General features: G+C 37.4%; 9 protein-coding genes across 9 annotated transcripts; 4 read left to right on the plus strand and 5 right to left on the minus strand.

Annotated features, from left to right (window-relative positions):
• Positions 1-109: 109 nt before the first annotated feature.
• On the plus strand, positions 110-2,738 carry SOCG_03168 (translation initiation factor eIF2B epsilon subunit). Its single transcript, XM_013161656.1, has 4 exons — positions 110-230; positions 274-335; positions 379-503; positions 545-2,738. The coding sequence occupies exons 1-4, from the start codon at positions 170-172 to the stop codon at positions 2,355-2,357; spliced, it is 2,061 nt and encodes a 686-aa protein (XP_013017110.1). The 5' UTR covers positions 110-169; the 3' UTR covers positions 2,358-2,738.
• Positions 2,599-5,472, minus strand: SOCG_03169 (transcription factor Prr1). Its single transcript, XM_013161657.1, has 6 exons — positions 5,325-5,472; positions 5,186-5,275; positions 4,430-4,509; positions 4,314-4,371; positions 4,191-4,253; positions 2,599-4,138 (listed from the first exon to the last, which is right to left on the minus strand). Exons 1-6 carry the CDS (start codon positions 5,352-5,354, stop codon positions 2,828-2,830), a joined length of 1,632 nt encoding a protein of 543 aa, XP_013017111.1. The 5' UTR covers positions 5,355-5,472; the 3' UTR covers positions 2,599-2,827.
• An 802-nt stretch (positions 5,473-6,274) lies between these two features.
• Positions 6,275-8,103, plus strand: SOCG_03170 (iron ion transporter). The gene has a single exon (XM_013161658.1). The coding sequence runs from the start codon at positions 6,871-6,873 to the stop codon at positions 7,780-7,782; it is 912 nt and encodes a 303-aa protein (XP_013017112.1). The 5' UTR covers positions 6,275-6,870; the 3' UTR covers positions 7,783-8,103.
• SOCG_03171 (uncharacterized protein) lies at positions 8,091-8,764 on the minus strand. The gene is made up of 3 exons (XM_013161659.1): positions 8,644-8,764; positions 8,537-8,602; positions 8,091-8,490 (listed from the first exon to the last, which is right to left on the minus strand). Exons 1-3 carry the CDS (start codon positions 8,650-8,652, stop codon positions 8,386-8,388), a joined length of 180 nt encoding a protein of 59 aa, XP_013017113.1. The 5' UTR covers positions 8,653-8,764; the 3' UTR covers positions 8,091-8,385.
• SOCG_03172 (BolA domain-containing protein) lies at positions 8,733-10,037 on the minus strand. Its single transcript, XM_013161660.1, has 3 exons — positions 9,886-10,037; positions 9,690-9,839; positions 8,733-9,557 (listed from the first exon to the last, which is right to left on the minus strand). The coding sequence occupies exons 1-3, from the start codon at positions 9,943-9,945 to the stop codon at positions 9,513-9,515; spliced, it is 255 nt and encodes an 84-aa protein (XP_013017114.1). The 5' UTR covers positions 9,946-10,037; the 3' UTR covers positions 8,733-9,512.
• SOCG_03173 (ribosome biogenesis protein Rrp14-N) lies at positions 9,541-10,992 on the plus strand. Its single transcript, XM_013161661.1, has 3 exons — positions 9,541-10,065; positions 10,107-10,190; positions 10,244-10,992. Exons 1-3 carry the CDS (start codon positions 10,051-10,053, stop codon positions 10,598-10,600), a joined length of 456 nt encoding a protein of 151 aa, XP_013017115.1. The 5' UTR covers positions 9,541-10,050; the 3' UTR covers positions 10,601-10,992.
• A 293-nt stretch (positions 10,993-11,285) lies between these two features.
• Positions 11,286-12,831, plus strand: SOCG_03174 (uncharacterized protein). The gene has a single exon (XM_013161662.1). The coding sequence runs from the start codon at positions 11,587-11,589 to the stop codon at positions 12,466-12,468; it is 882 nt and encodes a 293-aa protein (XP_013017116.1). The 5' UTR covers positions 11,286-11,586; the 3' UTR covers positions 12,469-12,831.
• On the minus strand, positions 12,741-13,533 carry SOCG_03175 (40S ribosomal protein S5). Its single transcript, XM_013161663.1, has one exon. It carries the CDS (start codon positions 13,472-13,474, stop codon positions 12,863-12,865), a length of 612 nt encoding a protein of 203 aa, XP_013017117.1. The 5' UTR covers positions 13,475-13,533; the 3' UTR covers positions 12,741-12,862.
• A 311-nt stretch (positions 13,534-13,844) lies between these two features.
• On the minus strand, positions 13,845-14,273 carry SOCG_03176 (rRNA processing protein Fyv7; the record flags this gene model as incomplete). The annotated part of the gene is made up of 1 exon (XM_013161664.1): positions 13,845-14,273. One exon carries the CDS (start codon positions 14,271-14,273, stop codon positions 13,845-13,847), a length of 429 nt encoding a protein of 142 aa, XP_013017118.1.
• Between the last annotated feature and the right edge of the window lie 108 nt (positions 14,274-14,381).

Below are 14,381 nucleotides of genomic sequence, written 5' to 3' on the forward strand. Positions count from 1 at the left end.
ATATAAGCTTTGTATTATGAAAAGTTTTTCTTACAAACATTAAACAAGAATTATATAGGCTTTCGTACAATTATTGATGTTTGTTTACTACATAGTGATGCTGAATGTAGCTTCTTAAAGAAATGGGAACTAGTTAAAGAAGCCTGGCTAAAACCAAAATTTCGTCAAAATGGCTCCGTCTTCAAAAGGACTCAATGGCAAGTTAGAAAAGCCGAAAAGTGCTTTACAAGGTACGTCTACATCTGTTTTATTTGTCAAATCACTGACCATCAGCAATTGTATTGTCGGATTCCTATAACTATCGGTTTCGTCCTTTAACATTGGATAAGCCAAGAGTAAGTCAAAGTGCTGTAAAATTTAGTAGCTTACATATTTCAGTGCCTTCTTCCATTGGCAAATACTCCTTTAATTGAGTATACATTTGAATTTTTGGCCCTAGCTGGTGTACAAGAGGTTTACGTTTTTTGTTGCGCTCATGCTGATCAGATTCGTGCATATATTGAGTATGTACTAGTTTTGAATAACATTCGATCTAACCCTTCAGAAATTCCAAGTGGAACTTGGCTTCCTCTCCCTTTAGTGTTCACACGATTGTCTCTCGGGAATCTCTATCTGTTGGTGATGCACTTCGCGAGTTAGACTCTAAACAATTAATCACTTCTGACTTTATCCTAGTTTCGGGTGATGTAGTTTCCAACATACCTCTAAAGGACGTTTTGGAAGAACATCGAGCTAGAAGGGAAGTTGACAAAAATGCGATCATGACAATGGTTGTCCGTGAAGCTAGTCCCCACCATAGGACTAGAGCAAGCACAGAAAGCTCTGTTTTCGTTATTGACAAGAAAACAAGTCAGTGTGTTCACTACCAAGCTAATGAGCGTGGAAAACACTATGTCTCAATGGACCCAGAGATTTTTAACGAGCATGAAGAACTTGAAATTCGAAACGATTTAATTGACTGTCAAATTGATATTTGCTCCAACGATGTTCCTGCTCTTTTCACTGAAAATTTTGACTACCAAGACATTCGGAAAGATTTTGTCTATGGCGTCTTGACCTCTGATTTACTTGGTAAGAGTATCCATTGTCATGTAGCCAAAGAAAACTATGCTGCTCGTGTTCGCAGTTTACAAACTTATGATGCTATAAGTAAAGACGTTATTTCTCGTTGGGTGTATCCCTTCGTTCCTGATAGCAATTTATTGAATCAAAGCTTTACATACCAACGTTATCAGATTTACAAAGAAGATGATGTTGTTTTGGCTCGCTCTTGTGAAATTAAAGCTTGTACACTCATAGGTGCCTTTACCAAAGTTGGTGATGCATCAATCGTTGCAAATACGGTGATCGGAAGAAACTGCATAATTGGAAACAATAGCAATATCGATGGTGCTTTCCTTTGGGAGAACGTAAAAGTCGGCGACAATTGCAAAATTGGAAAAGCTATCATTGCAAATGATGTACAGATCGGTCATAATTGTACTATCGAAGATGGTGCTATCCTTGCTGCCGGTGTTATTATTGGCGACAACGTTAGTGTTACTGAAAACTTGCGTTTAACTCTTCATGAAAGCCACTCACAAGGAATACCTAATGACGATGCGTTGGTAGGAGAAGGTGGTTTGGGTCAAGAATACCATGCAGAAGCCGAATCTGAAGATGAAGAGGAACTTATGGAGGCTTCTGGTCTCATACATCGTGTGGAAGATCTTAATCTTTCTGACTCGGAAATCTCAGAGCTTTCTTCTTCCTCTGAAGAAGATATGGATTTCATACCATTTTCCGCCAGACGCGATTCAACTAATACCATCAACTCTGATGACTTTGATGAGGGTGATTTTAACAAAGAAGCTCAACAAAGTATTGAGCGTGCCTTTGAAGAAAACCATTCTATCGAGATCGCTGCATTAGAATTGAATACGCTTAGAATGGCTATGAATGCTAACTATCATGAAGTTCGTTCGGCTATTATCCTTGCAATTTTGAAACGGATTTCCTTTGTTGATGCCCCTCCTAAGGAAGCTATTTCAAAGGTTATGACCCGCTGGGGTCCTCTCCTTGTAAAGCTTACGTTTAATCATGATGAGCAAGTTGATAATCTGTTCACTTTACAAAAGTATTGTATCCGTTTAAGTATGGATAAACAATTTTTGCAATTGTTGGGATTTTTCTATCAACTTGAAATTGCGGAAGACGATGCTGTCTTGGACTGGTATAACGATTCACGATCAACCGAAGGTGAGACAGCAGTTTTGAGAAACACCTATGGCAAGCAATTTGTCGACTGGCTTAATACTGCTGAAAGTGAAAGTGAAGAGGAGGACGATGAAGAAGAAGAAGATGATGAAGAAGAGTAACCTAAGCTATACATATTTTGGAAAAAATTACACTTTGACGTTACCTAAATAAGGGTTTTTGGTTTTTAACAAAAAAAAAGAAGAATCAAGTTGAAGTATATGGAATTTCGGGGGTTTTAAAATATGAGATATCAGTTTAGAATGGCATGAATACAAAAATAATAGCAAATTGATATTGCATATTTAGGTTATTTGGGCTTAAACATTAAGGAATGAATGTATAAGCTTTAAAAGACTTCAAGAGGATACATAAAGCAACGGTATAATCTATTAAATCCTTAATATTTATAATATTCTTTTTCTCTCCCAAAAAAAGCAAACAAGAAATAGAATTCTAAACTATATTCAATAATAAAAACCTATAGAAAAATCATAACCAGAAAAGAAAACACTGCAAATTATTACAAGCGAAGAACGTGCGTATATAAGTATATATATACATATGTTTAGTACCTACAACACCCGAAGCATTATTGAGGAGGATGAATATCGGACTGAACAGGATCTTGTAAGACTCTAGCCGGAAACATAGGTGTATCGGTTTCTAAGTAAAAAGAAACAGGTTGCTTATTATTATCTTTCAAATCGTCCCCCGGCGAACCAGATGATAAACTAACAGCGGAACTTTGTTGTAGCAAATTCATTAATTGCTTTTTCATAATTTGTAACAATGATGACTTGGTGAAAGGCTTAACTAAAAGATCGGTAACGCCATGATTAAAGTAATTCACAGCATCGTCCATGGATATACTAGACGTAATAGCAACGATCGGAGTGTTTTGATCGTATTGGCGGATAAGGCATGTAACCGAAAGCCCATCCAGTTGAGGAAGTATAAAGTCCATCAAGATTAAATCATACCCACCACTATTTGCCTTGTTTACAGCACTGATACCATCAACGGCAACCTCTATTTGGCAATCGAATAAAGTCAAGAAGTTAATAGTCATTCTTCTTGACACTTCGTCGTCCTCAACTAAAAGGATACGAGGTTGTCTTTGCCAAATAGTTCCATTCATAGACATATTAGATGTCATAAAGGAGTATGAATCCGATACGGGGTTTGACTTAGCTAAAGATTCGGCTGATAGTTGGGAATATGATTTGGACAAGGACACATTTTGTTCTAAATGAGGACTATAAGTTGGTTCCGTTGGTTGAGGGATAGGAGGGTATTTCTCATAAACAGAGAAAGCGGGTTGGTGAGAAAGGTTCGGCGGCGGCCCGTTCGTAGACATTGGGGCATTAATGGAGGTAGTAGAATTCATCTCATTCGGCTGCTTCTCCTGGCCAGGTAAGTCGTAGTCCGAAGAAGGCGTTGCATACATAGACCTGTGGGTGCCTTGGCCGGGAAGGGTAGAATCGAGGGCAATTTTTGAAGCAGAAGACGGTGTTGTAATCGGTTGAGATGCAGGAATATGGGGCACGGACGGTACGGGTGTGATGTTTTGACCTTTTGTAATAGATTGGAAACCATCAATTAATTTTTGTAGCGAATGGGAAGGCACAAACATGGAATTAGATGGAGTTTGTTGTTGGTTAGTATTTTCTAAATCACATAAATAAGAAATGAGGCTACCGATGAGTAAATCTCTCGATTCAATCCCTCGCTTTAGCTCAAACATTTTTAAAAGAATAGTTTGGTAACTGTTTGTGAGACCAGCCAAATTGGTGTCCAAGGTTTTTTGGTACTCATGGATACCATCGACACGCTGTCGAAAGTTTTCGATAGCTGGCGTAGCAGCGTCATTCGTAGCATTTCGTTTAGAAGGAGCTTTACGCTAAAGAAGGGATATTAGTAAATACTCAAGCAGATGAACTGAGAAGACGTACCTTTATATTGTCAAGAAGATCTTTATGATGCAACTGAAAATCGTCATGGCGAAATTCCCAAGCCTGAAACTGTGTGAGTGGGACATGTATGAAAAAAATAAAAATTGAATGAAACGGACTTACACCTTCACCATATACGGATGGAGCACCGTCCTCATTGCGCACTTTGTGAAAGTCATATCTGATTTTACGGTTAATAATCCAGTTAACAAAAGAAAAACACTTGACCGAAGACATACTTATTTAACTGCCGTACAAAACTAGCAAAGTTGCTGTGCTTAAAATGTCGAGGTAATATCGTCTTTGTAAACTCGTTTGTCTAGACAACCGTATTAGTATTGCTTATATGCAAAACGGGAAAAGTAGGGATAAGTCTATAGCTAGGCAGGAAGAAGAGAAAGAAAAAAAGGGACCATGAATGTTTATCTATCCTTTGACTGCGAGTAAAAAGGAGAAAAAAAAGGATATTGTGAATAATGTGTAGAACACTCCGCTTTTTCTTTTTTACGAGAAAAAACTCTCTCTTTTTTCTCTCAATAACAAAAGATAAAGTCTGGCAACAAAGGACCGAGCGATAACTTGCACGAGATTTTCTATTAATGGATTTGGAAGAAAATCAATAGACACGAAAACTCGGGGTAATTTGACTTGTAAGCAAGAATGGAGAATAACTCCAAAAAAAAAAAAAAAAAAAAAAAACAAAGAAAAGTTTCTTCTTCCAGATTCTGCAATAGAGAGTGCGCTTTTACGTCAAGCAAAGAATGACAAGTGAATGTCCATACGAAAATTGACAGAATCTTAGTATCTGCTAACTGAATAGAATTGTTTTATTTCAAAAAGAAAAGCGATTTTTGTAATAAAACAACCCGATTCATGAGTCTCATGTTTTACCAAATCTCTTTTCTCTTTTCCCCTCTTTAACGCTTTTCGAGGATTTTCAGAATTCTCTTTTTCTTTCTTTCTTTTCACTGGCTAATCCATCAGAAAACGCTTACATCCAACACAATAAAAGAATCTCCTGTATCACTCCAACGCAATATATGTCGGTACTCAGGTTCTTCCAACATGTTGAAGAGTTTTCGCACCTGCACGTTTTGTTAGTATCGTATACAAAACCGCGTCATCGTCTCATACAAAGTCGGACGACCCGCTCGAAGACGGCATCTTCTTTTTGTTTAAGTGACCAAAAGGTCGAATCTCTGCTATGTTTGATATTATTGTTTCGCAACAATGGTGTTGGTTCCTGGTAAAGTCAATGTGAAGGGGTATACCACCATGTAACTTGTTGTTCTTTCGATTTTTCGCCTCCACATCTGAGGATTGTGTAGCGTACCGTTCATTAAGGAAGTGGTGCGAAAACCGTTATTTAAGAGACGGAGAAAGACCGTGAGATGCTGATTCAGACGGCATAGTCTAGAAGGACTCTTCCAAAGGAATGGGAGATTATCAAATTTGAAATACGTCTATGGTCGTTGTTAACGATAAGTAGAATTGCCCTTTGATGGAAATGGCCCAAGCTATTTGCTTATTAAAGTTGGATTCTACCATCGAATCAGCTTTTTTCTGATTCTTCTTCTTGTTCTTCTTTTGATTCGTTTTCTTCAAATTCTTCTTTTGGTTCTAATTCTGCTTGTACAGAAAAGTCCACTCAATTTTTATGTATTTAAGCCCTTTGACAAATTCTGGTTTGTTTACATTTTTTATCTGATGTCCGTGACTACTTATTTCATCCAACGAAAGCCAAGCGACTCTTGTATTATCCAATCACCGACTTGAAATGTATCAGATAAAATTTTCAATGTCGATGATGTTTGAATTTTCATGCTTAATCAGATAAATTGTTGAGGTTTCTAAGGCAAAAGGAGAGGTTCTTTGGTATTTACAGTCTTATGGAAATAGAAACTTTTATACTAGTTTTACCAGTTTTCTTTTATGCGTATTATTTCCTTGTACTGTGGTTTTTTGGTCGTGCCTGATTTCCGAGATGATCTTCCTTTCTGACTTGCTCGTTTCATTCGTCAATAGGAATGGGTCCTAGACTCGCTGATCCACCCTAGTCAAGACCACGACTACCAACTTCTTACTTCTTCCATTCTATCCTTTACAAACTTGAACTTCCATTCTGTAGACATATTTTCAAGATTTGGGTCTTATTTTTGCGTCTTATCGACTGAATGGAAGTAACATTTTCATAGGCCAAATTCTACTTGTATAGTTAGTAAAAACGAATTTTCCAAAAAGACAAGCTATAGGCTTTTTCATTTCTTGCCGCTTAGCCCTCCCTTTTCCTTTCTTGATATCCTCAATTCTACCGACCAGTTTCTTTTTGTTGTCTGTTTCGATACACTTGCACGATTGTCAGGTCAACAGGTTCACTGAGTCGCAGATCCATATATCCTAATTTACTCGGTCTGATTCTCCCTTTTTAGGCAACACAGGTATTTTTTTTTTTGTTTTTGTCTTCCGTTAACTCAACTGTGGTTATTTTCGTTTCTCGGTTTTGGAAGTTTAAACTGTCTCATTCGTCTCTTTTTTTTTTGGTTCAATCTGCAAAACTCTGATTTCTTTTTTCTTTGGTGTTCCTCCTCAATTTTTATTTTTTTTATTTTATTTTATTTGTTCCTCATTAATTGCACCTTCTTTCATTACTTTTCAACTTCCTTTTTGATCTATCCTCACCATGACTTATCCCGCTGAAGATTTCGATTACGAAGGCCTCCCTGAAAACTCCCCCATGTACGCCCATTTACTTGCCGGTGCCTTCTCTGGTATCCTTGAACACTCTGTCATGTATCCCGTGGACGCCATCAAAACTCGCATGCAAATGCTAAATGGCGTTTCTCGAAGTGCAACCGGAAACGTTATGGCCTCAGTCTACAAGATTGGTTCCAACGAAGGTATTTTTTCTTTATGGAGAGGCATTAGCAGCGTTATAATGGGTGCTGGTCCTTCGCATGCCATTTATTTCTCTGTCCTTGAGATGTTCAAGTCTAAATTCAATGCATCTGCCGATCGGCCGCTTATCACGGCCTTGGCCGGTGCTTGTGCCATTACTATTAGTGATGCCTTCATGACTCCTTTTGATGTAATTAAGCAACGAATGCAGCTTCCCACTACCAATTACAAATCTCCCCTTCAATGTGCTTTAACACTTTTGCGTCGGGAAGGCGTGTCTGCATTTTACATTTCTTACCCTACCTCCATCGCCATGTCCATACCTTACACCGCAATCCAAGTTGGTACATACGACGTCGCCATGAGTATTTGTAACCCAAGTGGTGTTTACAATCCAGTTTCCCACATCATCTCCGGTGGTGTAAGCGGTGCTATCGCTGCAAGCCTGACCACTCCCCTTGACGTCGTCAAGACCCTCTTACAAACCCGTGGTTCTTCTACCATTCAACAAGTGAAAGAGTGCAAAGGTTCCCTCAATGCCATTCGAGTCATCTATAATTTTGGTGGTGTTCCTGCTTTCTTCAAAGGTATAAAGCCCCGTGTTATCGTCTCCATGCCAGCTACCGCCGTCTCCTGGGCAGCTTACGAAGCTGGTAAAGAGATCTTTTCACAAGTATCCAATCCCCCCGAAGTCTAATTTGTTTTAATTTATCTTTTTGTCTCTGATTATCTTTGAACACCAAACAATATGGCTCTTCTTTTTCTTCCGCTCTTTAAAAAGTTTGAGTTAATAGCTTCTTATTTTTTGAGCTTTTGTTGTATATGTATAAATATGTCTATAGAGCTAATTCTTGGTTTTACTGCATTGGGCCTCAAAAAAAAAAGGGTTTTCATTCGCCGCTGCATTGCTTTATGCTTGCTTCTACATTTTATTTTTTAATTCTTGTACTAAAAGGGTATCTTTTGTTAGGTTAGAAAGGATCTTTTCAATAAAAATACAATCTTATTTATTTAAAGGTCCAAACTCTTTTTCTCTCCCTCTCACATAAAACGTATGCCAATAGATTTCCATTCAACAAACAACATCACGGTCTTCTTAAAACTTGTTCTTGCCTTTTGGAGGGCTGTTTTAGTATACAACCTGTCAACAAATCCTACACGTTTGTAAATATCTAAAGTTCGTATTTCAGGCATGTTAGACATTTAAACCATCATCGTTTCTTGATATTATTATTGAACCACCTAAAGAAAAACAAAAGAAAAAGTGAAACCTAACTAAACTTCACGTCTTCTTCCACCTTTAGAGAGCGCTGAAAGGAGGAGTAATGGACAAAGTAGGCGATTTCCTTCGTACTAGCAGGCTAAATATGACACTGAAAGATATATAACCTATAAAATGAAAAAACTAAAAGGATTAGTACAGCGCTTCACAGTTGATCTGAAAACCGTACGGCAGTCCTGGAGTACGAGCGTTCCTCCTTTTCTGTTCGGAAGGAAGCGAAAATTCGTCGAAGATTCTTTACATGGTTAGCTCAATAAAGCATTTGTTTTACAATACAGGAAGCATTATCCAGAAAACTGTACAATTATGTCTCTAACCAAAAACTTCTCTGAAGAAAGTTATTCTAAATGTTAATGATATAGTTATATGCTGAGTTTATGATTATTATAAAGTGCACCAGAATATGACAATGCACTCTTTACTATAATAATTATTGAACCAATTCAAGAACTGTTTGTACTGAAAGATTGATAACAAGAAGCAGAAATTTGCGGCTTATTTTCCTCTAGAATAAACAAAAAATAATTGAATGTAATGGCTACTTTTGAAGGCTAACTATGGAACCATGAAAAGCAAACATATAATCAAGAACTGGGATTTTAACTTTTAGAATGACCGATTGTGAGTCAATGATAGACTAACACGTACACTAAAAGATGCGTATTGACTGTACCAAACCAAGCTTTCTCAAACGGAACTTCCCTTCAAAAATAATAAAACAAACAAAAATAGTATGACTATCCCATGTCCACCAATGTACAAAGCGTCTACTGATTCTTACTTATGCCCATATTAAGTAAACCTTGACAAAGTCCATAGCAAAGAAGTAAATTACATCCAAACGGATCCAAGCATATCCTTACATGAGAGATTTCAGCAATTTCTCCATCTCACGTGTACTCTCAGTAAAGCGCTGGTAAATCGTATCAATACACAAAGGCTTACAATTGAATAGGCATAGAAAAGAATAGAAGGCAGACAACAAAACTATGGTTGAAAAAAGCGTGGATTTTAGTATTCGGGTTTACCAACGCCGAAATACGATCAAGGATTAGGTCAATGATCAAAACCAATGCAAAGTAAGGCAAGACAAGCCAACTTGATAGCTTAAATACCAAGATATTGTTTACGGTTGTAACCTTCATTTATTTGTTCGTTATTCTTTCCCATTGAGCTGGAGTATAGCATTTCTTAAAACAATTAGTATTACCAGACTCTTTATAGCAAGCACGGATTCCCAATAAAAATAGAAACAATGAGTAAATGTCTCATCTTTTTATTTATGCTTCTCATATTTCTTTGGGAAAGTTCACTTGACATACCTGCGTAAATGCGTGAACCTGCTTCACAACTTCATCAAGCTCATGGTTAACAAATCGATGGCGAGCGAGAGTTGGTTTTCCTTCAAACAAAGGAGATACAATGGTTACTACAAAGTTTTGACCACATCCTCCAGACAAGTCTTGGATTTCCTAAAACAATTATTAGTTTATGCTAATCCATAGAATATACACTTACAACGTGAGTGGGTTGTAGCTTAGACTTAATTAAAAGCTCTAATTGTTGTGCATTTACCATTCTCGAAATCTTGATGTGTTCGGGGTAATCAGGTGGTGATTAGCAAGTGTTAGGTTTGCCAGCTACCAACTGAAAGTTTACGATTAAATTTTCAGCTTTAACACAATGACGGAAATAGAGGTAAGAATTTGCTTTAAATTAGTAAACTAATTCATTTTTAGGATCGTATTCATGGTTGGAATGATAGATTCGAAGAATTGCTAAGCTTTATTCCTGCAAAGCTATATTATCGAGCAGAGACGGCGGTACGTGCTGTTTAAAAGGATCTTTTATTGAATTATATCTAATATTATTTTAGAATCAATGGAAGCAAAAAAAATCATCTTCTGAAGAGAAAAAGGAGCGTCGCAAAATGAAGTTCTCTTTGGACGGTTTCAATGACGAAGAACAATCCCAAAACGAAGGAAGCCGACCGCCAAATTGGAGTTCCGGCAAAAATGAAGGGGAAGATAATGAAGAATCCGGTCGCCGTGCTGAAAGTATGTCACAAATTCGTGGAAAATTAGCTTCAAGAATTCAGGACATGCGAGAGAAGCGTAAGGCTAGTAATTTGGATCAGAAAAAGCAGAATAAAAAAGTTTCTACAGAAGAGAAAAAGGCTGCTTCCAAGAAGAAATCACCAAAGAAGCAATCTTCATCTCGTGCCGGTTTTTAAACATAGCTAGGCGTATTGCAGAAAATCTATTTTGGGTAATTAAGGATATCAGGATGTTATTCACATTAGTTTTGGATTTTTATGTTGGACATGGCTTCATATTGACAAAAAGCTGGCATTCCGATCTAAACGATCGGATATCCAATTCGGCATATATTTGTCCGTATGGATAGAAAAAATAAAATTCGGTTGAACGGTTCTCGTTATTGTTAACAAGTCAGTCATTTAATACCAGATTTTGAAAGATGTCTAAAAAAGATTCTTGTAGTTTAGTCACTGTTGTCTATCCACCGTCTCAGGCACTTGAGATGACTATATATATATTCTTCTATGGATTATTTTTATGCTATTTTATTCAATATACAGTAGTTAAAATTTTATTTTTCTGTCATGAAACGATTTGAGTGCTCTGTTTCTATGTACCAACCTATCCTAGACATTTACGACTTAGAAGGAAAGCTCAATAAAGTATTAAACAAATTTAAAAGGAACCCCATTTTATTTACATATATGATTCTTATAAATTTAACCTCGTCGACAATAATCAAAATTCTGAAGCAAACCTCTTGAGACCTCAGTTGTTCTTCTTTTGATTTATAATCATGATTCTTTAAATTGAATGGAAAGCCTCAATTAAAATTCTACATTTTACCTAAGGTCAAGACAGCAAGTTTCATATGGAAGTACTACATGCCGTACCATCACACACACATACCAAAACCTCCAAAATCGAATATCTAAAGTAGACGAAAGCTGGAAGTTTTGTTTAGACATTTCTCATGGTTTGTTTTTCGTAACTTGGAATAATTTTTTTTCACATTGTATCTTGTGCCATTCCCAAGGTTTATAAACAAACAACTTCAACTTAACAGAATTCTTAACTTGCAGCAAACTGTGAACCAAGACAGTAATACTTATTGATTCATTCGATTTTATTAGTTAACCCAACATTCGCAATACATTGAGGAGCGTTTTACAAAGTTGGAATGCTATGGGGGTTGTTGTACTGCTGCAACCGTTCGAAGCGTAGAGCTCATCAAGGAGGTTTGTTTCTTAAAGAGGAGGAAAAATCATTTTCTTTTCCGGAGACCGTCAAAGATCGATCTAGTAAGAATTCCCGGTCGAGTCTGAGCATAGAATGGACAACAGAGGCTCTTCAGCAGTTTATCTACCAGTATTCAGCTCGACGAAATTTATCCAGTGAGCAAAGCTTGTCATTGTCTTATTTCTCTCAATCCTATGCGCAGCTGTTCAAGCACGTATATTACAGTGACAGCCGATCCATGACAGAGGCAGACGAAGCACAGGCTATTGTTACGTTTACCATCGGTTCCTATTTATATAAATGCACCAATCCGAAAACTCGTTTTTGGAAACGTTTAATTGAGCACATGGAAAATATTGAGGATGATGGCACGTGCACACGGCCTCAGCTTGAGTTTCGCAAGAAGGTTGCATCTGCGCAGATTGGTCATCCGGCTTTTCATTTCCTTCCCCTCCAGAATAAACGAAGCTTTCATTATATATGGTCTCTGTTTGTTTCTTCATACTTCATGAATGCTGCCTCTGCTACTCCTTCCCCTCAACAAGTCGCTGTTGATGATATCGTACAGCAAAAAAATAGGAAGTCTACACCACGAGAAATTAGAACTAGAGAAGATGTCGATATCATAAGAGATAAATTCTTACAACTTCTTACAGAATGCCCGGATGAATTCTGTGAAAACTGGTTACAACGAATATACATAACATGTGTCCTTCCAAAAAATCATTATATTTATACTTTGGATGAAAATCTTGGCTTTTTGGAGTCAATTGAATCCATGAAGCAGCAGATTACTCGTCGAAAAGCTGCAGAATTTGGGTAGCTCACGTTAATTGAGCTTTCAGTGTTTTAACTTAACGTATTTATTCTTCTTGTCTTTACTTTCTGTTTGTTCGTTTCTTTTCCCTTTTTAGAACTCGGTTATTCATAATGAGAAACTAAATTTTCTTTTGATTATAGTGACGACCCTTTTATGCTTAAATTAATCCATTTTTGCCTTTTCTTGTCACTGTATAACCATTTCTACATAATCGTCAAATGGCACAATTCTTTTCCTCAATCCCAATACTAGATAGACACGTGTTATACATGGTAATTTTTAATAATTTACTACTTAATCATATACATATTTTTTTATAGGACACTCTCCTATAAATTAGCTACTAAGTAAAAAGGTTACAAGAGCAATAATATCCATTAATACAAAAGGTAAATTTTTAACGGTTGCTCTTGGCAACACGCTCGAGTTCATCCTTCTTCTTAATGGCATAAGAGTTAGAAGAACCCTTGGCGGCGTTGATGATTTCTTCAGCCAAGCACTCAGAGATAGACTTGACATTACGGAAAGCAGCCTCACGAGCACCGATGGTGATAAGAGCGACGGCTTGGTTGACACGACGAAGAGGAGAAACATCGACAGCTTGACGACGGACGGTACCAGCGCTACCGATACGGGTCGAGTCTTCACGAGGACCACAAGCGGCAACGGCGTCGACCAAGATTTGAAGAGGGTTTTGGTCGGTCAAGAGAGCGATGATCTCAAAAGCGTGCTTGACAATGCGAGTAGCCAAAAGCTTCTTACCGTTGTTACGGCCGTTCATCATCAAGCTGTTAGTCAAACGCTCAGCAATGAAGCAACGAGCCTTACGGAAACGCTTGGATTGGAAACGGCCAGCGGTGTGAGGAAGAGGTTGACCATTACCAACAGTGATATAATCAACCAAAGAGATGTCCTTCACTTCAACACCCTCAAAAGGGAACTTGTTGAAAAGTTTGATGCTGCCATTCTCATCAAGAGAGACGCCCGGGGTGAGACTCGACGTAGCCATCTTGCGTTGTGGTTTTTGCTTAGTTTCCAACTACAACTAAGTGTATGGAAACAAACTGTGACTGTCTCGTACCCTAACCTAACATACTGGGTTTTGAAGACTTTTTTAAATAATGTAGCCTAAGAATATCGTAAAATATAATAAGAAAGCGGTTTTTAACTCGATAGTCAACAAAGTGTTTCATCTTTTGTGGTCCCTTATTATGCTGACAAAAATTCAAAAAATTATTAGGAAGGAATAAAATACAAGAGATATTTGTATGCCATAATTGCTTATTTCATAATTAATTTTACAGTATCCCAAACCAAAGAAAGAATAACACAAACCGATTGTACCTCAGAGAACCAAAAGAGCGCCTACCAAGGCTTTTTCAAGAACCCATTTCTTTTTTAACTTTGCTCAACAAATGGCTAACGTGATTTTTCATAACAGGCTGACCATGCTTTGTCCGTTTTGACAATTGTTTGCGAGTCTCTATGCGATCATGGATTTTTCTTTCATGTTCTTCCTTTTTCTTCTGTTTTTGGTGGATCATTTCTTCTTTTCGTTTTCTTTTTTCCTCAGACATCTCGTATAGTTTCTCCAGGTGGTTTTTTTTCGGCGCAGGTTTGGAAGTGTCTTCCTCTGTCTTCTTTTTGCGATATTCATCGGGTTTAACGGTCTTGTAGAAGTGTTTTTTCGTCTTTGCCTTCAAAATTAAATCTTGCTTAATCTTTTTTGCTTTTCCTTGATAGGCATGCTCAGGAAGTGCTCTAAACTTGAATCCTCCTTTGCGTTTGTTCATATCCTTTTGAGCCATTTTCCACAATCGTTTTCTGTTTCTCTTGTTAGGTATTCAAACTTTCTTTATAATTTTTCTAGTATATAACAATTTCAATTCCCAATGTCGAGAATGGTATTTTCAATT

The sequence above is a fragment of the Schizosaccharomyces octosporus genome (assembly GCF_000150505.1).
Source record: "Schizosaccharomyces octosporus yFS286 unplaced genomic scaffold supercont6.1, whole genome shotgun sequence".
Classification (NCBI taxonomy): Eukaryota; Fungi; Ascomycota; class Schizosaccharomycetes; order Schizosaccharomycetales; family Schizosaccharomycetaceae; genus Schizosaccharomyces; species Schizosaccharomyces octosporus.